Here is a 26481-nt window from a genome sequence, read left to right as displayed (position 1 = left end):
AGCCGAACCACCGCCAGACAATGGAAACCCTGTTGTTTTTATTGGGAATAAAAACATTTATTCCTTCATTTGTTACCAGATCCGCACCTTCTGTCTCTCGTACGGCTACTTTAGCAGCTAACGTAGCCCAGTCTGCTACCTTTCTGCTCTGCGAGGGCGTATACGTATGTGACGTATACGCTTGAATTGATTACGTTACCATGAATTGATTAACGTGGACCCCGACTTAAACAAGTTGAAAAACTTATTCGGGTGTTACCATTTAGTGGTCAATTGTACGGAATATGTACTGTACTGTGCAATCTACTAATAAAAGTATCAATCAATCAAAACGTATGACGTGACAGTGTGTGACGTATTTAACCCTTGTATTATGTTGGAAAAAATGACATTGATTATGTTGTGGGTTGTTTTGACCCGTACTGTGTAAATGCACTCAAAACAGTCAAGAAAACAGGTTAAACCAATAACAATTTTATTTTAGGTTTTATAAACATTTAGAAAAGTGACACAATACATTTTTTATTCCAATTGTATTATGTTAAGGGTCAATTTGACCCATTTCAGTTTTTGTGTTGATCAAAGTACTGGTTATCCTTTCTTTTTCTTGCTGAAATCTGGTGACTTTTCCTCATCTAGGGTCATGAACTGGTGTGTAAATCTGGACACTTTGTTGTGTAGTGGAATGTTTGTGCAGAGTTTGTATAAAAAGATGATGTTGCGAGTCATTTTGACCCAGGCACTTTAATGTGGGTAAATAGCTGTTCAGATCCAAAAATAAACATGTCTCCTTGATGTACTTTTTACCTTTATGTACAATTGTTTGTATTTTGATTGTCTCTGAGACCCAGAGCCAGGTGTGTGAAGAGAGGGAATTTTCTCACATTTGTCCTTGTCTCCTCAGATGTCATCCTTCTGGAGCTCATTTTTGGTGAGTTTGTCAAAGAGATGACATGAGAACAGTGACAAGGACACGTTTGAGAAAGTTCCCTCTCTTTACACACCTGGCTCTGGGTCTCAGAGGCAATAAAAGTACAAACAATTGTACATCAAAGTAAAAAGTACATCAAAGAGACTTGTTTATTTTGGCTATTTACCCACATTAAAGCGTCTGGGTCAAAATGACCCGCAACATCATCTTTGTATACACACTCTGCAAGACATTCCACTACTCAACAAAGTGTCCAGATTTTACACACCAGTTCATGACTCTAGATGAGGAAAAGTCACCAAATTTCAGCAAGAAAAAGAAAGGATAACCAGTACATTGATAAACACAAAAACTGAAATGGGTCGAATTGACCCTCAACAATATAGAAGGGTTAAAAATGTGCGCCTGCTTGTCTGTGAGGAGAGACAGGAAAGAGTGAGAAGAGCCTTTAGTAATAATGCCCGCAGCTAAAAGCAACTGTGTGAGAACTAATACTCGAATATTTCGATGTAGTCATTTTCTATATCGCACAGAGACAAACCTGCGATGTATCGTATGTATCGATATATCGCCCAGCCCTATAAGCTAGTCCTATGGACAACAGACTTGAGCAAGCTTTCGCCATTTGTCGAAGCCTAACTTATCCTGTATCTCGTCAATGGAGTCGGCTTGACCCGTTGACCCAAAATGTATTGTTTCCACATCACACTTTCAACATTATGCCTCCATATGTCTAATATGTCCATCAAGACACTGAGCTAATGGAGGCACGCAATACAAACTGGGACCTGTTCTCCTGGGACTATCGTGTTTTTTTGTTGCATTTACTCGTGTGACAGAGGCCGGCATTGTTTTGGGAACCGTGTAGGTCTGGAATCCGCTGGGTACCAGAACCAATTTCAACAAGTCACCAGGAGATGGACCGGGACGAAAAAAAAGGTCCAGAGGAGCATGGAGCAGGTCAGGAATTGTAATGGAGAAAATGGCCAGTTATTTTAAATAGAACTAATCTAAAACGGGGAAAGGTGACGGTGGAAATGACTGCATGGCCTAAAGTCAACATTGCCTCATGGGATCAAGAGAGAGGAAAAAAAGTATTCCTTTTAAAAGCAGTTTTTTTTTCTTCCAAATTTCCCTTCCATGTTATTCCCTATAAAATGAAGTACAGAAGAGAGAGCGGTTAAACTCGCAAACGTCAGCTAACGCTTTTATATACCACACGTTGAAATAATTAGACTTTTTCAAGCCAACACACAAACTGGAGAGCATGCTAGCATGCTATGTTTCATAGCTAAGAGATATCCCATGCTTCTGCTGCCTCACAAAACAAAGTAAGAACAATTGAAGTAAAGTAAAACACTTGGCCGTAGCAAGAGTCTCATTGATTCTGATGTTGTACTACAAGAGTGGAGTATTTTATCACTTTTATGCAGATGACTGCCAAATTTATTAGACTAGATAGTACTTTATTTATTCCGTCAGGAGAGTTCCTTCAGGAAAATTACAATTTTCAGCACAATCCCATTCAAGATCAGACAAACATTACAGGGAGACAGAACAGGATCGCTGACGGGTCTGCCGGCTTCCAGCGCCCCTTACAAAAAAGATGACATACAGGTAAACAGTGTGGGGGGGGGGATGGGAGAAAAGAATAGAATATTAAAATAAAAAAAATAAAAAATCGGTCTTAGCCTAGGCCCTGGAGTGGGGGTGCAGACTAAGGCCAAGGGAAAAAAAACAAAACAAAACAAAAAAAAAACAACTCATAGCCATAGTACACATCCCTCTTACATGTGTGTAAGAGGGAAACATCAAACATCAAAGAACACAGAGGACATTAAAGACATTAAAGCAGCAGATACAACCAGACACTTCTACATACAGCTATGAATAAAAAGTAAAATAAACATATACACTGTGGTGGCCTCTGCGGTGTTCCACACCATTGTCCGCTGGGGTGGAGGGAGCATGGCCAGAGACAGAAGCAGACCCAACAAAGCAACCAAGACAGCCGACTCCACTCTCGGCCAATGTCCAGTCCGCATGGATGAGCGAGGATACGTCCAAGGTGACTGAGGTGTCCGACACCTGCTCACCCAGTCGAGACACCGCGAAGCCTCTCCGTCCCAGCCAATTTATATGCCGATTTCAAAATTTTGCAGCCCCCTGACACCCCTTCTTAACTGTTTATGCGACGTCAAGGCTTGGTTAGCCCAGAATTTTTTGATATTGAATGAGGGAAAAACGGAAATTTTAGTTTTCGGTCCGGCCCTCACTGACTTGGGACTATTGCAAAATTATGTGCGTCCCAAAGTCACCAGCCTTGGCGTCACTATAGACAGCCATTTTAAACTAGACAAACTGTGACAATGTGTCACTTCATTTCTGTTAGTTTTTCGTGTTTTTGTATCTACTTCCTGTTCAGTGCTCTTATTTTGTTGTATTTCCTGTTTTATTCACGGAGCGCTGTTTTTCTCTTTTCGTTGATTGGCAGCGGTTCACACCTGCTGTCAATCACACTAGTGTCTATTTATGTTTCACTCGAGCACACCTCAGTGCTCGATGATAATATTATGTTGAGAACGTTTATCTGCACGACTGCTTTATGTTTGCTTTTGTTATTTTCTTATGAGTATTAAATATTCTTACCTTCACTCTGGGGCGGTTTAGCTCGGTTGGTAGAGTGGCCGTGCCAGCAACTTGAGGGTTGCAGGTTCGATTCCCGCTTCTGCCAACCTAGTCACTGCCGTTGTGTCCTTGGGCAAGACACTTTACCCACCTGCTCCCAGCGCCACCCACACTGGTTTGAATGTAACTTAGATATTGGGTTTCACTGTGTAAAGCGCTTTGAGTCACTAGAGAAAAAGCGCTATATAAATCTAATTCACTTCACTTCACTCTACTCTCCTGGATTCTTGCATACTCGGGGACACACAACTGCAGACATGCGAGTTCCCAACACTATCATCGAGCACTGAAGAGTGCTCGAGTGAAACATAGACACTAGTGTGATTGACAGCAGGTGTGAACCGCTGCCAATCAACGAAAAGAGAAAAACAGTGCTCTGTGAATAAAACAGGAAATACAACAAAATAAGAGCACTGAACAGGAAGTAAACACGAACACACGAAAAACTAACAGAAATGAAGTGACACATTGTCACACAAACAAGTCAATGGCGTTTTAAAATCTTGTTTTTATCACCTTCGTCTTAGTAAAGGTTAAACCGTTTTTTATCTTTTAACCTTTTTGAACAAGTCGTGCATGCTTTTATTTCAAGTCGCCTGGACTACTGTAATGCACTTTATGCTGGCATTAGCCAAAAAGCTCTCTCCCGGTTGCAGTTAGTCCAGAACGCGGCAGCACGACTTTTAACAGGGGCCAGGAAACGCCAGCATATAACCCCAATTCTTCAGAGTTTGCACTGGCTCCCTGTTCATTTTAGAATTGATTTTAAAACTTTGCTGTTTGTTTTCAAATCTTTACATGGACTGGCACCTCAATATATCTCGGACCTTATCCAAATTTACATTACCGCGCGCGCTCTGAGGTCTGATAGCTAGTTCAAGCTCGTGGTGCCCAAGACCAGACTTAAGACCAGGGGAGACAGGGCCTTCTCTGTGGTCGGCCCTAAGCTCTGGAACACTCTGCCCCTCCATGTTCAAACTGCTTCCACAGTGGAAGTCTCGTCTTAAGACCCACTTTTATTCTTTGGCTTTTAACACTACGTGAGTTGTGTGGTCCTCTGTTCTCTGTTGTCCTCTGTGTTTTTTATACACTTTGATTTCTATTTTACTGTTTTAATTGATTTGACCCTTTAAAATTGTTTTTAATCATATTTGTTTTTATATTGTTTTTTTTTTATATTGGTTTTATATATATTTATTTTGTGTTTTTATTCAGTCATTGGTGGAGCATAACATTGTTTTTAACACAGCTGTGCAGCACTTTGGAAACAATATTGTTGTTTAAATGTGCTATATAAATAAAGTGGATTGATTAACGTGGACCCCGACTTAAAAAAGTTGAAAAACTTATTCGGGTGTTACCATTTAGTGATCAATTGTACGGAATATGTACTGTACTGTGCAATCTACTAATAAAAGTATCAATCAATCAATCAATCAATCAATTGGTTTGGATTGAAGATTGCAGAGGGTCTAAGTAACAAAATTGGTCCAATCAGTCAAGGCAGTTAGGACCCAAATGATTCCTGTGGTTTTTTAAACTGATGCATCACCGAAGGTGTTCCTGGATGTTTTCCTTAAAGCTTGCCTTGAAGCAAGTAAACCATTGCTCAGTGTATCCAAATATCAGCACTAAATATGTTTGCATTGAATAGAAACATCAAATGTTAGAGCTCGAAGGCCTAGGTGTTGGTATTCTTGTCTGAGGGAGTTTCCCTCAGTAGCCCAAAGGCTTGAAGAATCTCTCCAAGGAGATGCCAGAAGGCACGAAAACTGATCTTTTACTTCTTCCTGCTGAAATAACATTTTCTAAAGTAATCCACGTGTGCGACCTTTGTAAATCAAGTTAAGAAATGAAATGGATCACGTGCGACCCTGACGATGTCTTTGTCTGATGCACTTGGCTACGGTCAATCCATCACTCTCTCCTCTTCACCTTTGTCTCTGAAGCAACATTCGGCACCTTGTTTTTCCGCTCCCTACTTCCCCTTCGCAGCCAAAGTCCCCCACCCCCGCTCGCTGACATTTGAGGGTGGTGTGTGTGTGTGTGTATCGGGGGGGTGTCAGCCACAGATGTGTTGGCATGGACAAAGCACGGAGCTGTCATGGATGCTTCAAGGTCAAGAGTGCTTAGCTTGATATTAAAGAGACAGATCGGTGCAGGGAGCCAGCGGGATGGCGACGCAATGTAATTACGAGAGCCGTGCATCCTCCCCGCCGCCAGAGTCCGACCACCAGGGAGGGGATGGGGCGACTTTGAGGAATAGACACACGAGATCACTTCTGTCTGCAAAACTCCGGTGCAGACAATCTAATACTGTATCAGCGTGAGTGTAAGTGCACGGCGGTTAGCACACATGCGTGTGTGTGCTCGCTTGTCTAGAGGGGTGGGGGAGTCCTGATAGGAATTGTAATGGCTCATTAAAGCGGCCAAGTCATGCAGAGGATGGCTGCAGCAGGAGGAAAACAGAGTGAATGATTGATACAGTGATACAGAGTGTGCTCCCTCCACAAGCCCATTAGAGGTGATTTAGTGGGACTGTGGAGTGCGACCGCAATAGAACAATCTCTCTGTACTCTGCATTTCTGATGGCAAACACCAAAAGAAGATACGTGCGCCGTCGTGCATAACGGAAATTTAGGAAAGGGCGGTGGAGTATAATTGCACAGGTAACATAATGGTCGACATAACCGCCACTGGGTTAATAGTGTTTTATAGTCTGTTAGCTTTGTGTTTTGGATCATGACGCAGCCAAACATTTTCACTCCCATCTAATTAAATGATTGAAAATGTTTGTTCAGCGGCCCTTTCACGTCGCAAGAATTTCTCCCGGAACCCCATAATCCTGTTTTTGTTTCGGAATTGAAACAATGAATGTTTAAAAAGCCAGGCAATAGGCCAGTTTTCAATACAAACTGTCATAGGCTATTGAAGTTTTATCCTGTAAACACAAGAATTAGGTGACTTCAGGACAGGGGTCGGCAACCTTCAGCATACAAAGAGACCCAAAAGACCGCAACTTTTTCCAGTGGGAAGATGAAAAGGTCTCCAAAGCCAGGGTGCTGGCCGGAGAAGCGGAGAACAGGTTGAAGAGGCCTCTGTTTAGCCAGCAGCAGTGCATTGCAAGGTTCAGACAGTTTATATCCCTCCCGATGGACCAAAAGAAGTTCCGTGGGGATTGTCAGACACTCCTCCTCCCTCAGGAACACTCGGCACATGCCTGCCACTCTTGCTCGTCCGAGCTGCGGAGGCCGAGCATGCTTCTACGGCCTCTCGTTGACAAGAAGAGCAACGCCCAGTATCTCTTCACAGAGCGCAACTCCCGCTTCTTGCTGGAAACCCTGCTTGGTATGGGGTACCACAAGGTGCTTTGTGTGGGCACTCCAATCCTACACGAGTTGATAAAACTTGAAAAACTGGAAACCCCTGAATCTACGCCAATGAAGAGCCTTCTTCTGGATATCGACTTCAGATATGCCCAGTTTTACAGCCAGGATGAGTTCTGTCATTACAACATGTTCAACCACCACTTCTTTGATAGCGAAGCGTACGGGACGGCGTGGCACAGTGGAAGAGTGGACGTGCGCAACCCGAGGGCCCCTGGTTCAAATCCCACCTAGTACTAACCTCGTCACGTCTGTTGTGTCCTGAGCAAGACACTTCACCCTTGCTCCTGATGGGTGCTGGTTGGCGCCTTGCATGGCAGCTCCCTCCATTAGTGTGTGAATGTGTGTGTGAATTGGTAAATGTGGAAGTAGTGTCAAAGCGCTTTGAGTACCTTGAAGGTAGAAAAGCGCTATACAAGTACAACCCATTTATCATTTATTTAAAGAGCCATTGGAGCTCATTTCCCCCCAAATAAAACTCACCTAGAGCCACAATCTCTGTTAGATTTCAATTTTAAAACAGCTCAAATTATGTTTAGGGCATCCCAAAACTCTCTACCGTCCAATATACAGAACCTATTCCATGATAGAGATGATCACCATAGTTACAGCTTAAGAGGAAACAACAAATTATATTTGCCTAAATTTAGAACCACTTTAAAATCAATGTGCATTTCAGTGCGTGGAGTCAGTCTGCGGAACAACTTAGGGGACGAGTTAAAAACATGTTCTAGCATGATTCAATTTAAAATACTGTTTAAAAAAGGAGTACTGAAGAAGTACGAGGAGGAAAGAGAGTGATGCCCTCAGCACAGAGCGATGGGAGAGAGGTGTGTGGTCGGGGAGTGTTTGGGCCCGTGTGTGTGTGTGTGTGTGTGTGTGTTTTGTCTCGTCTTGTCTTGTCTCATGGTATTGTTAGTGTACAGGAGTTTTTCTTGTTTTGTTTATACACTTTTGTTTTTGTATTATATTGTTTATGTTAAATGTGGAATGAGTGAGAGGGGTTGGGATATTATAAGCATCTGCTCCATCCAACCCCTTTTCAAGCCTTGCATAAATATCTTTGACAACATGTAAAAAAAAAACTAAAAAAAACTGTGTTTAGTTGTACTGTGCAGGTTTGAAATAAATATTTCAATTCAATTCAATTCAATTCCTAAAATGATGATAACACCACTTTTAGTTTCCTAACGCGTGTGCTATAGGACTTATGAAATCAAACACTTAATTGATTTATTTCTGGGTATAACGAAGCAAATCATCATATTGTTTTGAACATTAGAAACAAAATACACTGTTCCTTCCCTTATTAATGGATAAAAAAAAAAAAAATCAACGAATTGTAATATTCTGAAGGCATACGACTACAGCAGATAGCCCGTAAGGACCAGATGAGTCGCCCGCTGGCCTGTTCTAAAAATGGGTCCAATAGCAGCACTTACCAGTGAGCTGCCTCTATTTTTTGTATTTTATTTATTTACTAGCAAGCTGGCACCCCCCGCGACCCCAAAAGGGAATAATCGGTAGAAAATGGATGGATACTAGCAAGCTGGTCTCGCTTTGCTCGACATTTTTAATTCTAAGAGAGACAAAACTCAAATAAAGTTTGAAAATCCAAGAAAATATTTTAAAGACTTGGTCTTAACTTGTTCAAATACATTCATTTTTTTTTTTTTACTTTGCTTCTTATAACTTTCAGAAAGACAATTTTAGAGAAAAAATACAACCTTAAAAATGATTTTAGGATTTTTAAACACATTTACCTTTTTACCTTTTAGATTGCTTCCTCTTCTTTGCTGACAATTTAAATCAATGTTCAAGTAAATATTTTTATTTTATTTTAAAGAATAATAATTACATTTTAATTTAATTATTCATGTTAGCTTCTGTTTTTTCGACAAAGAATATTTGTGAAATATTACTTCAAACCTATTATGATTAAGATTAAAAAAATATATATTCTGGCAAATCTAGAAAATCTGTAGAATCAAATTTAAATTTTATTTCAAAGTCTTTTGAATTTCTTTTAAAATTTTTGTTCTGGAAAATCTAGAAGAAATAATGATTGGTCTTTGTTAGAAATATAGCTTGGTCCAATTTGTTGTATATTCTAACAAAGTGAAGATTGGATTTTAACCTATTTAAAACATGTCATTAAAAATATATATTTACTGTGAGAAATCATTAAGATAATCAGTGTTTCCACAAAGATAAATATCATTAATTCTTAATAATAACATAGAGTTAAAGGTAAATTGAGCAAATTGGCTATTTCTGGCAATTTATTTAAGTGTGTATCAAACTGGTAGCCCTTCGCATTAATCAGTACCCAATAAGTAGCTCTTGGTTTCAAAAAGGTTGTTGACCCCTGGACTACGGCGTATTCATTTGACAAAAGATTTAAAACACCTACCTAGTCGTCAATAAAAACAGCAAATTAATAAAAATGTAAGTAAATAAGATGTTTCTCCTTTTTGATCCGTCCATTGCTAGGGGTTGACTGCTAAAAACTATTTAATTGCATGGCAGCAAGAGATAATAATAATAATGATAATAAATAATGAATTTGATTTATATCGCGCTTTTCTATTGTTAGATTCTCAAAGCGCTCACAGAAAAGTGTGAACCCATCATTCATTCACATCTGGTGGTGGTAAGCTACATCAGTAGCCACAGTTGCCCTGGGGTAGACTGACGGGAGCGTGGCTGCCAGTTTGCACCTACGGCCCCTCCAACCACCTCCAATCATTCATTCATCATTCATTCACCAGTGTGAGCGGCACCGTGGGCAAAGGGTGAAGTGCCCTGCCCAAGGACACAACGGCAGCGATTTGGATGTCAATAGGTGGGAAGCGAACTTGCAACCCTTAGGTTTCTGGCACGGCCGCTCTACCCACTACGCCATGCTGCCCATAAGGGCTGTGACATACATTTCCATCGACAATATATTCAAATGTGTTTTATTTTTCCTATGACAAGATTCTAGAACTCTCCAAAACAACAACTGTTAAATTCAAATGAACTATCCGAATAAAATAAAATATAATAGATCAAGTCACCGTTATTTGTTGACATTCGGTTTCAAAGCCAAAGGGAGCATGTTGCATACCCCTGCTTTAGGAGGTTGCTACCAAACTGAATTAGCTGAAGATCAGTATTCTAAAAGCTATCGTTAGGGTGAGGTCTGAGGGACAATTGAGAGAAGAACCAGCAATGTTCTGATTGGAAGACAACCCTACTGCCGAGCTGGCTGTATCGCCCTTTGACACCAAATAGTGAAACAGATGGAACCGCAAAGCAGCTCTATCCTCGAACTGAGAAACTTTTGCTTTTTGTTTGTGATTGTAAAACATGCTCGCACTCTGACCTCTCGCCATTACTCACTCAAGATGTCTGAGAACGGCATCCCTCCAGGATCTACTTGGCCCGGACCAGAAAGAAAAGAGTGGCGCTGTATAATGGAGCCCAACTCGTGCCGAGGCAATCGAGAAAGAAAATGGGGGTCGGCGTCGGGTCGTGGCGTCCAAGCTCCACAGTCTTGAGGATTTTTGTATTGCCCACAATCCCCTACTGGGTGCTCGCTCTCTCGCACACATTGCAAAACCAGCACACCTCCTTCAAAACCTGGGGGAGAGAGTGTGATGTCAGTCAATCTGTTCACCAGCAGTCACACCTGTGTCACCCTGCCACCGTTACATCTCCTTCCTGCTCCGAAGCCAACCCGTCTAGTCTAGAAATTTGTGCCTGTTCTGACTTGTAATTTAAGCAAGTAGGATAAATGGGTTTTTGTAAAAGTGTTTTTAAAAAAAGCTTTGTTTTTGAGGAATTTCTCCATGCAATTAAATCCATTGAAGATTCCTTTTCAGCCCAACAAGTATATAATATTTAATATCCGATACGATATCAGCACGGATCGTACATCCGTTTAGTATTTTGTAGTGTGGAATGTTAGAAAGGGATTGACGAAGGGAAATGACTCAAACAGAACAATGGTAGGTATGAAAAACACCACCCCATTTATTATGTACAGTTTTAAAAAGACTTATGCTGTCTTTAAGTTTAAGTAGATAGGCAATATTTTTTGGGCGGTACCTAGTCGTCACAATTATTCATTAAAATGATGCAGCAGGTCGAATGATGCGGACATGTTTGTTACTAGATACTTTCTAAGTAATTTGCAGCAATAATTATTTGATACATGTTTACAAACCCCGTTTCCATATGAGTTGGGAAATTGTGTTACATGTAAATATGAACGGAATACAATGATTTGCAAATCCTTTTCAACCCATATTTTATTGAATGCACTAAAAAGACACGATATTTAATGTTCAAACTCATAAAGTTGTTTTTTTTTGCAAATAATAATTAACTTAGAATTTCATGGCTGCAACATGTGCCAAAGTAGTTGGGAAAGGGCATGTTCACCACTGTGTTACATCACCTTTTCTTTTAACAACACTTAATAAACGTTTGGGAACTGAGGAAACTAATTGTTGAAGCTTTGAAAGTGGAATTCTTTCCCATTCTTGTTTTATGTAGAGCTTCAGTCGTTCAACTGTCCGGGGTCTCCGCTGTCGTATTTTACGCTTCATAATGCGCCACACATTTTCGATGGGAGACAGGTCTGGACTGCAGGCGGGCCAGGAAAGTACCCGCACTCCTTTTTTTACCAAGCCACGCTGTTGTAACACGTGCTGAATGTGGCTTGGCATTTTCTTGCTGAAATAAGCACGGGCGTCCATAAAAAAGAAGGCGCCTAGATGTCAACATATGTTGTTCCAAAACCTGTATGTACCTTTCGGCATTAATGGTGCCTTCACAGATGTGTAAGTTACCCATGCTTTGGACACTAATTCACCCCCATACAATCACAGATGCTGGCTTTTGAACTTTGCGTCGATAACAGTCTGGATGGTTCGATTCCCCTTTGGTCGGGATGACACAATGTCGACTATTTCCAAAAACAATTTGAAATGTGGACTGGTCAGACCACAGAACACTTTTCCACTTTGCATCAGTCCATCTTAGATGATCTCGGGCCCAGAGAAGCCGGCGACGTTTCTGGATGTTGTTGATAAATGGATTTCGCTTTGCATAGTAGAGCTTTAACTTGCGCTTACAAATTTAGCGACCAACTGTATTTAGTGACAGTGGTTTTCTGAAGTGTTCCTGAGCCCATGTGGTGATATCCTTTAGAGATTGATGTTGGCTTTTAATACAGTGCCGTCTGAGGGATCGAAGGTCACGGTCATTCAATGTTGGTTTCCAGCCATGCCACTTACGTGGAGTGATTTCTCCAGATTCTCTGAACCTTTTGATGAAATTATGATACGTAGATGTTGAAATCCCTAAATTTCTTGCAATTGCACTTTGAGAAACGTTGTTCTTAAACTGTTTGACTATTTGCTCACACAGTTGTGGACAAAGGGGTGTACCTCGCCCCATCCTTTTTTTGTGAAAGACTGAGCATTTTTTGGGACGCTGTTTTTATACCCAATCATGGCACCCACCTGTTCCCAATTAGTCTGCACACCTGTGGAATGTTCCAAATGAGTGTTTGATGAGCATTGCTCAACTTTATCAGTATTTATTGCCACCTTACACAACTTTTTTGTCACGTTTTTCTGGCATCAAATTCTAAAGTTAATGATTATTTGCACACAAAAAAAATTGTATTAGTTTGAACATCAAATATGTCGTCTTTGTAGCATATTCAACTGAATATGGGTTGAAAATGATTTGTAAATCATTGTATTCCGTTTATATTTACATCTAACACAATTCCCCAACTCATATGGAAACGGGGTTTGTAAATGACTTGACTAAAATAGAAGAAAATACCAACCTTTTGTGCTAATTGGAGGACAGTTAGATTGTTATTTGAGCTTTGCAAAAGTAAACGCCATGTGTCGAAGATTTTAGACGCAAGCCAATACAATCCGATTTTTCGTTTATATCGATACCTGATACCAACACCCTATTTATAATGCAATTAAACAGCATCTTTCATACAGTATGCGTCTTATTTTGTAGATGTTGTGTTTGGATACAAAGGGCCTCATTGTATAAGATAGTTTGAAAGATATGACGAGGGGGAGCACAGATGGGGAAGCTGATGAGGCAGCGCTCCATTTGGACATCAAACGCATGCTGCGAGATTGGAGGGCTGCGACCCGTGGGCCGGAGATGTCAGGAAAGAATGGTGTCCTGACTCTATTTCCAGTCCTCCCACGGGACTCCCACGCATGTTGCAACAATGTGGCAACAGACTTCATCCCATTACGAGCAGCCAACCTCTGGAGGCCCGTTACCCTCAATCTGCTCTTGTGACGAAAAACTGGCGACTGGAAGTGGTTGAACTTGTTCAAAGGGGTCCCGGGTCCTTCGAAAGTCTGAAAAGATTGGAAATGAATCATAGGCGTGTCTTTTAATACATGGACGACAACTGTCTGGAGAAGTATTGTCTTAGCTGGCTCTCAACAAAGGCAATCAATCAATGAATTAATTAAACACATTACTTATGTAGCCCTTAGTCACAGATGTCTCAAAGGGCTGCACAAGCCACGACATCATCTTCTGCTCAGATCTCACGTCAAAACTCAACCCCATGGGAACAAAGAGAAACCTTGGAAGGGACCACAGATGTGGGGGGCCCTCCACGGTCGGCCGGTGTAATGGATGCCGAGTACGTACGGTTAATAATGTGAGAGTCCAGTCCAGGTCGGGAACCTTTTGGGCTGAGAGAGCCATGAAAGCCAAATATTTCAAAATGTATTTCCGTGAGAGCCATATGATATTTTTTAACACTGAATACAACTAAATGTGTGCATTTTTGAGTAAGACCAACATTTTCAGAGTATAATAACAGTGTTATTTTGAAGCTAACCAATAATAGATCAAATGTCATGTCTGTTGATCATGTTTTTGTTTGGCCATGTGCTGTTTGTCCTTTGGACTCTTTAAGGTCCTGTTTTTTTCCACTCCCTTGTCTGGTTCCCTTGGTCACTCATTTTGTCCACCTGTCTCTGGTGGACAAAATGCCCGCTCAGCTGCTTCCCGAGCACTAATCAGAGGCAGTATTTAAGATCGTCTTTGCCAGTCAGTCGCCCTGTGCTGACTTGTTTCATGCCTTGCCATAGTTTCGTGCTTCATGCCATGTCAAGTAAGTTTTGCTCGATTTATGTTCTTAGTCTGTTTATGCGTTAGCTTTGTTCCTTAGGCCAAGTTGTGCCCCTGTGAGCGATTTTTGGTTGTATATTTTTTTAGTTAAAATTCAATCATGTTTTTACCTAAATGCCAAGTCCCGAGTAGTCCGTCTGCCTTACTGGGAGAACGACCCCGCAGCAAGCTGCAACCCCCCCAATCGTGACATAAAATACTTCTTACCATTAATGCGACTTCTTGGACAGGTGCGGTAAAAAACGGATGTTGTACTTTGCACGTTATTTTTAGCACTGTCATTACCAGCAAAATTATTCATAATTATCGCATTAAGCAATGTCAGCTAAGATTTATCCGAGAGCCAGATGCAGTCATCAAAAGGGCCACATCTGGCTCTAGAGCCATAGGTTCCCTACCCCTGGTCCAGTCCATAGTGGGGTCAGCATGCATGGAGACACGCCAGGGTGCCCAAGGGCAAGGCAGACGCAACCCCCCCCCCCCCCCCCCCATCCCCCCTCTCCGTATCGTAACACGTGTTCATATGTGCTTATTGTTGTCCGAGCTTATTTTAGGAGCTGTTTTTTCTGCTCCTCCTCTCCTCATGTTTACTTTTCCGTACCTTTTTTTAGCGGGGCGCCACAAGAAAAAAAATCGTTGGTCAGTCTTCCTGTTTTGTATACCCCTGCAACTGTATATTGTATGTCTGCTCTTGGACGGTTTTACTGAAAACTAATCAATCTATCAATCAATCAATGTTTATTTGTATAGCCCTGAAGTGTCTGAAAGGGCTGCACAAGCCACAACGACGTCCTCGGTTCAGAGCCCACATAAGGGCAAGGAAAAACTCCCAACCCAGTGGGATGTCAATTTGAATGACTATTAGAAACCTTGAAGAGGACCGCAGCCGATATCAGTATTGCAACAGATTTATATCTATAATGATCTAAAGAAAACTCCCTGTATGGCATGGGTGTCAAACACTTGCCCGGGGGCCAAAACTGGCCCGCCGTGTAATTTAATTTGGCCCTTGAGGCAATATGAATTTAGCATTAGAGCTGGCCCGCCGGTGTTATACAGCGTCGGTGCCTCTGTAACACCGCATTCATCGCTAATACTCATACTTGCCAACCCTCCTAATTTCCCCGGTAGACTCCCGAAGTTCAGTGCCCCTCCCGAAATCTCCCGGGGCAACCATTCTCCCGAATCTCCACCGATTTCCATCTGGACAACTATATTGGGGGCGTGCATTTAAGGCACTGCCTTTAGCGTTCTCTACAACCTGTCGTCACGTCCGCTTTTCCTCTATACTAACAGTGTGTCACACACACACACACAAGTGAATGCAAAGCATACTTGGTCAACAGCCATACAGGTCACACTGAGGGTGGCCGTATAAACAATTTTAGCACTGTTACAAATATGCACCACACTGTGAACCCACACCAAACAAGAATGACAAACACATTTCGGGTGAACATCCGCACCATAACACAACAGAACAAATACCCAGAACCCCTTGCAGCACTAACTCTTCCGGGAAACTTCCAGCACACTGACCAATAATTAACGTTTTATTCATGCATTTTCTCTTGCTACTTCAAGGCTTGAATGTTTGGTTCATTCATTATTGTTATTTTATTTTCAAATGTATTATTAGCCTGTGGAAAAAAAATATATATTTACCTCAGAAGATTGCAAATAGAAAAAAAGGCATAACATTTTTATTTAAATTGTATTTGATATGCCATTGATATTTTTTTAATTATTATTATTATTATTATTTGAAACTGGATTTTGCATGTCACTAAAGTTATAAAAGCCTTGTTTGTTCAATATTTATTGCAAAACTTGTTTGGGTCCCTATTAAAAGGTTAAGTTGTTCAACCTTGGCCCGCGGCTTTGTTCCGTTTAAAATGTTGGCCCACTCTGTATTTGAGTTTGACACCCCTGCTGTATGGTGTTTCATGAAGGAAAACTTTGAAATTTAAATATATGTACGTAAATTAATTTGGTAAATGGTAAATGGGTTGTACTCGTATAGCGCTTTTCTACCCCTTTTTAAGGAGCCCAAAGCGCTTTGACAGTATTTCCACATTCGCCCATTCACACACACATTCACACACTGACGGTGGGAGCTGCCATGAAAAGGGGCTCACCAGGACCCATCAGGAGCAAGGGTGAAGTGTCTTGCTCAAGGACACAACGGACGTGACTATGATGGTAGAAGGTGGTGATTGAACCAGTAACCCCCAGATTTCTGGCACAGCCACTCTACCAACTTCGCCACGCCTTCCCCTTTGGTCCTGAGTAGTCCTGGGTTCAATTCCGGGCTCAGGATCTTTCTGTGTGGCGTTTGCATGTTCTTCCCGTGAATGCGTGGGTTCCCTCCGGGTACTCCGGCTTCCTCCCCCCGCCAAAAACATCCACCTGGGGATAGGTTGATTGGCAACATTAAATTGACCCTAGTGTGTGAATGTGAGTGTGAATGTTGTCTGTCTATCTGTGTTGGCCCTTTGATGAGGTGGCGACTTGTCCAGGGTTTACCCCGCCTTCCGCCCAAATGCAGCTAAGATAGTCTCTAGCGACCCCAAACGGGACAAGCGGTAGAAAATGGATGGATGGATTGAAATTATTTTTTCTATTGTGTTTTTAAAGGCCTACTGAAACCCACTACTACCGACCACGCAGTCTGATAGTTTATATATCAATGATGAAATATTAACATTGCAACACATGCCAATACGGCCTTTTTAGTTTACTAAATTGCAATTTTAAATTTCCCGCGAAGTGTCGTGTTGAAAACGTTCCGGTATGATGACGCTTATGATGACGCGTGCGTTTCACGTCACCGGTTGTAGCGGACATTATTTTCCAGCCCCATCCAAGCTATAAGTAGTCTGCTTTAATCACATAATTACACAGTATTTTGGACATCTGTGTTGCTGAATCTTTTGCAATTTGTTCAATTAATAATAGAGATGTCAAAGTAGAAAGATGGAGGTGGGAAGCTTTTAGCCGTTAGCCACGCAAACACAGCCGGTGTTTCCTTGTTTAAAACTTCCGAAGGTGAAGCTTTACTATGGATCAGAGCGGTCAAGCGAACATGGATGCCGACTATATGTCAACCGGCAGTTTTCGGTGAGAAAATTGTGGTAATAAGTCGCCTCTTACCGGAGACATCAGCGGAGATTCCGTCCTGCTGCAGCTACGTGACTTCCTATAGCAGGGGTCGGGAACCTTTTCGGCTGAGAGAGCCATAAGAGCCAAATATTTTAAAAATAGTTTCCGTGAGAGCCATATAATATTTATTTTAAGACTGCATTTCAACTAAATGCGTGCATTTTTAAGTAAGACCAACATTTTTAGAGTATAATAAGTCTCTTATTCTTTTTAATAACATTGTTATTCTCAAGCTAACTAACAATAAATAAAATACTTCTTACCATTAATGCCACTTCTTGAACAGGTGCGGTAGAAACCAGATGGATGGCCTGAAATGCATGAGAATGTTATATATTTATACGTTATTTTTGACACTGTGATTACCAGCGGAATTATTCATTACTCACTGTGTTAAGCAATGTCAGTTAAGATTTATCTGAGAGCCAGGTGCAGTCATCAAAAGAGCCGCATCTGGCTCTAGAGCCATAGGTTCCCTACCCCTGTCCTATAGAGACTCTGGCGTCAACACACCCGTGGCCACACCCCTCCGACTTTCAGGTACTATTTAATCTCACTAAAACACTAGCAACATAATAAGCAGATAAGGGATTTTCCAGAATTATCCTAGTAAATGTGTCTAATAACATCTGAATCGCTCCCACTGCAATCGCCTTTTTTTTTCTTTTTTTCTAGTCCTTCACTCTAAATTTCCTCATCCACAAATCTTTCATCCTCGCTTAAATTCATGGGGGAATTGTCTCTTTGTCGGTCCAAATAGCTCTAGCTGCTGCTGGCTATGATTATAAACAATGTGAGGATGTGAGGAGCCCTACAACCCGTGACGTCACGCGCACATCGTCTGCTACTTCCGGTACAGGCAAGGCTTTTTTATTAACGACCAAAAGTTGCGAACTTTATCGTCGATGTTATCAACTAAATTCTTTCAGCAAAAATATGGCAAAATGATCAAGTATGACACATAGAATGGACCTGCTATCCCCGTTTGAATAAAAACATCTCATTTCAGTAGGCCTTTAAAGTTTACCGGACACAGCAGCATCGTTCGAACATTCAAAATGGAATTTTGTACAAAGGTAAAAATCTGAGTCTTTTTTGATTAAATAATTGAATTAAGTATTTCACACTAAATGTGGCCTGTATTTCAGTGGAATGGCAAAAAAGGAGTCACCATAAGTGCCCGTAACTTCAATGATTTTACAGTAACTTGACATTCAAATAATATCATATCCACTTGACAATGTACGATGTGCCCTCCTAAGACACTTGCAAATTTGAAATAAATGCAGTCACTTCAGCCTGAGTGGCACATAATTTCTGAGTAAGATTAACATTTCAGCTTTCTCACCTGTCAGTCTGCTCTTCTTTTCATGGAAAATAATGGTGACTGCGCTGAAGAGCCTCTTGCTCTCTTCACACATTTACAAAGTGCGCAGAGAAATCTTACAAAGCTTCAACGACTGTTGCCTTGTCACCTTTTCTCCTTTGGACGAGTTGAGCTGTAAAAACACTGCATACTCTTTTCGGTGACGCGTCTTATCAAACGTGTGTTTAAATCTCCTACGCTATTGCTACCCGTTGCACGAATTGCACTTTGCTACTTTTCACTTTGCTTTCAAGCTGAAACATTGACGTTAGGCTAATTGACGAACAATTGCGTAAGTTCGCTCCTGTGCTAGTGCGTCTCTTGTAGTGCATTTGCGTGACAGTTTAGATCAAATTTCAGATTATTTCTGCTGTCCGATTCAGTAAATGTGCTTTGTATCGGACCCACAATGATAGTGAGTATTGGGTCGGACCATAACGCTCTTTTAAAGGGGACCTATTATGCAAAACCAACGTCACTTACCTATTGGTAGGGCGGTTTGTCTCTGTGCGATATGGAAAATGACTATATCGTGATATTCGAGTATACACATATAGATGTCTTTCTTTCACGAAGACAAGAATATAAGTTGGTGTATTACCTGATTCTGATGACTTGCATTGATTGGAATCAGACAGTAATGATGATAACGCCCACATTTTCAAATGGAGGAGAAAAAAAGTTGTCCTTTCTGTACAATACCACATGAAAGTGGTTGGTTTTTGGCATCTAATTCATCCAGCTTCCATACACTTTACAAGAAGAACATTGGCGGCAAATTCCGTAGCTTGCTTGATTGACATTCACGGCACCCGAGGGTCTTGTGAGATGACGCTGGCTGCTGCCAGTTCATTATTATGAAAAAATGACAGAGAGGAAGGCGAGAAACACTTTTTATTTCAACAGACTTTCGCGCCGTCCCTTCCATCAAAACTCTAAAGGCCGACTGCACATTTCCTATCTTCACAATAAAAGCCCTGCTTCATGCTGCCTGCGCTAACAAAATAAGAGTCTCGGAAAGCTGGCGTGCACAAGTGATGTGCACGCCAGCTTTCTGAGGGATCGCTTGTGCACGCCAGTTTTCCGAGACTCTGTATTTAGTTAGCGCAGGCAGCATGAAGCAGGGCTTTTATTGTGAAGATAGGAAATGTGCAGTCGGCCTTTAGAGTTTTGACGGAAGGTACGGCGCGAGAGTCTGTTGAAATAAAAAGTGTTTCTCGCCTTCCTCTCGGTCATATATTAATAATAATGATCTTGCAGCAGCCAGCGTCATCTCACAAGACCCTCCGGTACCGTGAATGTCATTTAAGTGACGTCTTAGTGAAGATTGATGATCACTAATTTTTAGGTCTATTTTTTTTTAAAAGCCTGGCTGGAGATCGACTGACACACCCCCCGCGGTCGACTGGTAGCTCGCGATCGACGTAATGGGCACCCCTGCTGTACATAGACGGAACGGGAGGTGAAACCATCATCACACGGACATTCGGCATTCTGTGTCAGATCCAAGTGACACCAGGAGCGTGTTTACAAGTAAGAAGTCCTTCCTTCAGTCTATCAGGAGGCTCTGCACCACTAAGATGCTTTCAAAGGCAAACCCCCCACTGAACAATTAGCTATCCGGGACGTGCATGTTTGATGAATGAAGGCGGGTGCCGTTAGCTCAATTCTATAAGCTTTTTAATGATTGCCAAGTCATGGTGTCCGGATGCGAATGAATATGGAAACGATCTTCATTCACCGCCAGATTCAAGGTCGTCCCTGAGCCGCACAGTGTGCACGCGGTACCTTCTGCCCACCACTATTTAGCATAGCCAGCATGGCGGGGTGTGTCACAAAGCGTATCATTTATCCAAGTTGGACGCCCAACTTCTGTCCACTGTTCTCACGGACTGATGTCGCCTGCATTTTGATGAGCGAGTCACTTCTCGGGCCCTAACCGCCGGTGACCAAACTGATTTACCGCCTCGGTCGCGCGGCGTGTCCTCATCATTTTTTAAAAGCTCTCCAAGTGTCATCTCCTACTTGATGCCAATGTGAAGGAACGAAGGGCACAGGGAGGTGAATTATCCACCTCTGTGACTTTTAGACCAATTGACTCTAAACTGCTGTGCAGCATGGCGATGTGCGGCCACACACACACACACACACACACACACACACACAACCCGTGTCTCCTAATTTGCTGGTTAACCTTAAATGTCAAGGTGAGACCGCTGGTGAAATGCAAAGGTTGAATGCAAATTAGTGGCTTATAAAAACATGCTCTCCTGACCCCAATCTGTATAGTTCATGGTCCATGTTTGGATTTGCTTTTCACATTGCTTATCTTTAATTATCAGTGACCCTCAGGCTGCCATGCTTGGTTAGTTCATTGTGTTAACAGTCCCACGTGCAAGGATAGTTGACGAATCAAAGTCTGCCACTGACCTGCCGTGCGGCCTCACGTACGAACCCCGTTTCCATATGAGTTGGGAAATTGTGTTGGATGTAAATATAAACGGAATACAATGATTTGCAAATCCTTTTCAATCCATATTCAGTTGAATATGCTACAAAGACAACGTATTTGATGTTCAAACTGATTAACGTTTGTTTTTTTTGCAAATAATCATTAACTTTAGAATTTGATGCCAGCAACACGTGACAAAGTTGGGAAAGGTGGCAATAAATACTGATAAAGTTGAGGAATGCTCGTCAAAGACTTATTTGGAACATCCCACAGGTGTGCAGGCAAAATGGGAACAGGTGGGTGCCGTGATTGGGTATAAAAACAGCTTCCCAAAAAATGCTCAGTCTTTCACAAAGGCCCACCTGGGCCATCGGATTTTTATTTGCTAACGGCCATAACCTTTTGTATTAAACAAACATTTTTATATATATGCGGGCAGAGACACTGATAAGGTGTATTATTTTTTTGTGCTATGGCGCCATCTTTCGGACAAATTCGCTCACTGCAGGTGCTGCCGGTTGAAAATGTACCTTCTCTTTCTGCTTTAAACTGGAAGTAAAACCGTCCATGGTGAATGGTAAATGGGTTATACTTGTATAGTGTTGTTCTACCTTTAAAGCGCTTTGTCACTATTTTTCACAATCACCCATCCACACACTGATGGCGCGAGCTGCCCCGACCCATCAGGAGCAAGGGTGAAGTGTCTTGCGCAAGGACACAACGGACGTGACTAGCTTGTTAGAAGCTGGCGATCGAACCAGGAACTCTCAGGTTGCTTGCCCGGCCACTCTCCCAACCACGCCACACTGTCCCCTTTCGTTCATAGTGAAAGGATTGTTCATCACTCCAAGAAAACGTTCGTAAGTATTACAATTTAACTAGCGGTAAAACAGTAATACTTACTAAACCATCCCGTGTGTGATGTCTGTAGGAGTGTAATGTAATAAAGCTGGCATTGTTAGCATAAGCCAATATGCTAACATGTTTGCAATTGCCTTTGTTCGTATTATTCACTTACAATGGCATTCTTTTTGTATTGTTTCAGTTTCGTAAATTCACCAAAGTTATTGAGCCTGTTTAGCTGATTGGAGAGCTAACTTCCGCAGCTTGTGGGTCCATGATTTAAAAGTAAAATACCAATGATTGTCACACACACAAGATGTGGTGAAATTTGTCCTCTGCATCTGACTCATCCCCTTGATCCCCCCCTGGGAGGTGAGGGGAGCAGTGGGCAGCAGGAGTTGCCACGCCCCGGGAATCATTTTTGGTGATTTAACCCCCAATTCCAACCCTTGATGCTGAGTGCCAAGCAGGGATGTAATGGGTCCCATTTTTATAGTCTTTGGTATGACTCGGACGGGGTTTGAACTCACAACCTACTGATCTCAGGGCAGACACTCTAACCACTAGGCCACTGAGTAGGTTGTGACTTCTACATGATGACTTCTGTTTTGTTTGATCAGCCGTTTTACTGCCGTATGACATGCACCGTTTGAAAACACTTAGGGTATGTAATTTACAAATATTTTGTACAGGTTTAGATCTTGAGCTTGTGGTCCAGTGTGGTTAATATATATATAAGGTAATTTTATTTATTTTAAAATCCGATGCGCTCTCTCGCCCGGAATGTACAGTATTAAAGTGTGCGCTTTCTCGCCCGTAATTTAAATAAAGTATGTCTGATTCCGATTCTGATTACAGAATCGGAATCAGACACAAATCCAAGCACATTTATTTATTTCTTTGCAATCAACCTGGACCTGATCCCAGTTGTCTGCGTGTGCAAATCATATTGAAAGAAGTAACCAAGAGCTCTGCAAGCTATGCCCGCAATTTAGTAGGGAGTGCTTCTTTTTGATGATTCCAGCAACGATAGAACGATTGGGAGTTTGTCATTGCCGTGTGTCCAAGAGCTGAACAAAACAAAACAAAAATAATGGCCGCGTCAGGAAGAAGGTGTCCAAAATAGCCTGTGCGAAATTAGTGCCGCACCCCGCTTGAAAAGATAAGTAAAACTTTCAAAAAAAGGCTCTGCTTGGTCTAGTTTCATGGTAAAATTATGTTTTATTTGATTTGCAATCTTTTAAATTTAAACACACCAGCACTATCAAAAAAGGATTCAAAAGACCCCAGTTTGGTTGCTCAAATTATTATTACAACCCAGGTGAGCTTCTTTCGGTAGCAGACGTATGTGACACAAAATTGGGTCATTCCTCCGGTGCCATTGTGCCAAAATCACCGCCGCCTGCTCTCTACTCGACTGGCCAAGCTGGTGCTGCAGTCCCAGGAACACATGGTGACAGCAATATGTGGCAAATGTATCCCCTAGATCAGGAGTGCCCACACTTTTTCTGCAGGCGAGCTACTTTTCAATTGACCAACTCGAGGGGATCTACCTCATTTATATATTTTTTTTATATTTATTTATTTATGAAAGAGACATTTTTGTAAACAAGTTAAATGTGTTTAATGATAATACAAGCATGTGTAACACATATAGATGTCTTTCTTTCACAAAGACAAGAATATAAGTTGGTGTATTACCTGATTCTGATGACTTGCATTGATTGGAATCAGACAGTAATGATGATAACGCCCACATTTTCAAATGGAGGAGAAAAAAAGTTGTCCTTTCTGTACAATACCACATGAAAGTGGTTGGTTTTTGGCATCTAACTCATCCGGCTTCCATACACTTTACAAGAAAAACATTGGCGGCAAATTCCGTAGCTTGCTTGATTGACATTCACGGCACCCGAGGGTCTTGTGAGATGACGCTGGCTGCTGCCAGTTCATTATTATGAAAAAATGACATAGAGGAAGGCGAGAAACACTTTTTATTTCAACAGACTTTCGCGCCGTCCCTTCCGTCAAAACTCTAAAGGCCGACTGCACATTTCCTATCTTCACAATAAAAGCCCTGCTTCATGTTGCCTGCGCTAACTAAATAAGAGTCTCGGAAAGCTGGCGTGCACAAGTGATGTGCACGCCGGCTTTCTGAGGGATCGCTTGTGCACGCCAGTTTTCCGAGACTCTGTATTTAGTTAGCGCAGGCAGCATGAAGCAGGGCTTTTATTGTGAAGATAGGAAATGTGCACTCGGCCTTTAGAGTTTTGACGGAAGGTACGGCACGAGAGTCTGTTGAAATAAAAAGTGTTTCTCGCCTTCCTCTCGGTCATATTTTCATAATAATGATCTTGTAGCAGCCAGCGTCATCTCACAAGACCCTCCGGTACCGTGAATGTCATTTAAGTGACGTCTTGGTGAAGATTGATGATCACTAATTTTTAGGTCTATTTTTTTTAAAAGCCTGGCTGGAGATCGACTGACACACCCCCCGCGGTCGACTGGTAGCTCGCGATCGACGTAAAGGGCATCCTCACAAATATTAAAATGCATCATTAAATGCATCGGCTAAAAACACAATTTTGTCTCTTGGCCTCAATCTTATTTACGTTGTTGACAACAAATGTTGGCAACGCCGAACCACCACCTCTATGTGTCGCCAAAGTATAGAAATATGCGTACCTAAAGTAGGGCTGGGCGATATATCGATATACTCGATATATCGTGGGTTTGTCGCACATAAACAGACCCATGAAAATGACTATATCGTGATTTTAGAGTATACCGTCTCACGCAGTTGCTTTTAGCTGCTGGCATTACACCGCAGGCTCTTCCCACTCTTTCTTGTCTCTCCTTCTCACAGACAGCAAGCGCACCTTCTTCCACACGTCACATACTGTCACGTCATACGTCACATACGTATACGCCCTCGATGAGCAGAGAGGTAGCAGCATGGGTAACGTTAGCTGTGTTGCGAGTGGTGGTACGAGAGAAAAAGGTGCCGATCTGGTAACAAATGAAGGAAGAATTAATTCCCAAGAAAAACAGCAGGGGGTCCATCTTCTGGCGGTGGTTTGGCTTCAAGTGGGTATATGTCACAGACAACTGTAATTTCTCAAGTATGGGGTTAAAGTGTTGCTACAAAAAGTAGCATTACTGCTAATATGTAGAATCATTTGAAAAGTCACCCGCTAGAGAATGAAGAGTGATTACTCCGCATGTCACCAACAAAATGCAGAGGCAACCATTTCCACATCAACTCTGTATGAAAAAAGATAGTGAACACAAGGAGATAACGTCCGCAGCAACCCACCAAATAGCGATTTGATTTCCTATTATGCAGCTCATTTTTATTTGACGGTCATTGAAATATCTTGTGTGACATCATGCACAAAAGTGCACTTTGTGTTTTAAACTATTGTAGTGGTGTTCTGTACAAAAAGTGCACTTTAATTTAGTCTTGTTCAGATATGTCATCTTAGTGACATCATGCACAAAAGTGTACTTGTTTTAAAATGTCTCTGACAATCTTGTACTTTCTGTTTTAAGAATGACATGAATGTTTGTGTCACTGCTTGATAACTGTTTAATAAATACAGTTTTGGTCAATTGACTTAGTTGTGATTTCCCTCTCTGCATGAAAGTTTAAAATAAGCATATATTATTGCAATATGGAGAAGAATGTTTTCATGTAGACACATATAATCATCATACTGCTGTGATTATATGTATCAAGTGTTCATTCAAGGCTAAGCCAAAATATCGAGATATACATCGTGTATCAATCAATCAATCAATCAATGTTTATTTGTATAGCCCTAAATCACAAATGTCTCAAAGGACTGTACAAACCATTACGACTACGACATCCTCGGAAGAACCAACATAAGGGCAAGGAAAACTCACACCCAGTGGGCAGGGAGAATTCACATCCAGTGGGAAGCCAGTGACAATGCTGACTATGAGAAACCTTGGAGAGGACCTTAAAATGTGGGCAACCCTCTACCCCTCTAGGAGACCGAAAGCAATGGATGTCGAGCGGGTCCAACATGATACTGTGAAAGTTCAATCCATAGTGGCTCCAACACAGCCGCGAGTGTTCAGTTCAAAGCGGATCCAAGACGGCAGCGAGAGTCCCGTCCACAGGAAACGATCCCAAGCGGAGGCGGATCAGCAGCGTAGAGATGTCCCCAACCGATACACAGGCGAGCGGTCCATCCTGGGTCCCGACGAGTGGTCCATCCTGGGTCTCGACTCTGGACAGCCAGTACTTCATCCATGGTCATCGGACAAGGGAGGGGGGGCATAGAAGAAAAAGAAAAGAGGCGGCAGATCAACTGGTCTAAAAAGGATGTCTATTTAAAGGCTAGAGTATACAAATTAGTTTTAAGGTGAGACTTAAATGCTTCTACTGAGCTAGCATCTCGAACTGTTACCGGGAGGGCATTCCAGAGTACTGGAGCCCGAA

At 41.9% G+C, this 26481-nt stretch overlaps 1 protein-coding gene and 1 long non-coding RNA gene across 2 annotated transcripts in view; both read left to right on the top strand.

Annotated features, from left to right (window-relative positions):
* Positions 1-26481, top strand: part of LOC133569828 (uncharacterized) — a 275136-nt gene that overhangs the window by 100408 nt on the left and 148247 nt on the right. The window lies entirely within an intron of this gene.
* Positions 5500-26481, top strand: part of LOC133569886 (rRNA N6-adenosine-methyltransferase ZCCHC4-like) — a 32115-nt gene continuing 11133 nt past the window's right edge. Inside the window, exons 1-2 of the mRNA XM_061922477.1 lie at positions 5500-5653; positions 6590-7166. Coding sequence (XP_061778461.1) covers positions 5500-5653; positions 6590-7166 — 731 coding nt within the window. The remainder of the gene's footprint in view (positions 5654-6589; positions 7167-26481) is intronic.

Source organism: Nerophis ophidion, linkage group LG15, assembly GCF_033978795.1.
Source record: "Nerophis ophidion isolate RoL-2023_Sa linkage group LG15, RoL_Noph_v1.0, whole genome shotgun sequence".
Classification (NCBI taxonomy): domain Eukaryota; kingdom Metazoa; phylum Chordata; class Actinopteri; order Syngnathiformes; family Syngnathidae; genus Nerophis; species Nerophis ophidion.
Note: the sequence above shows the minus strand (reverse complement) of the source record. Positions and strands in the feature narration are given on the sequence as shown.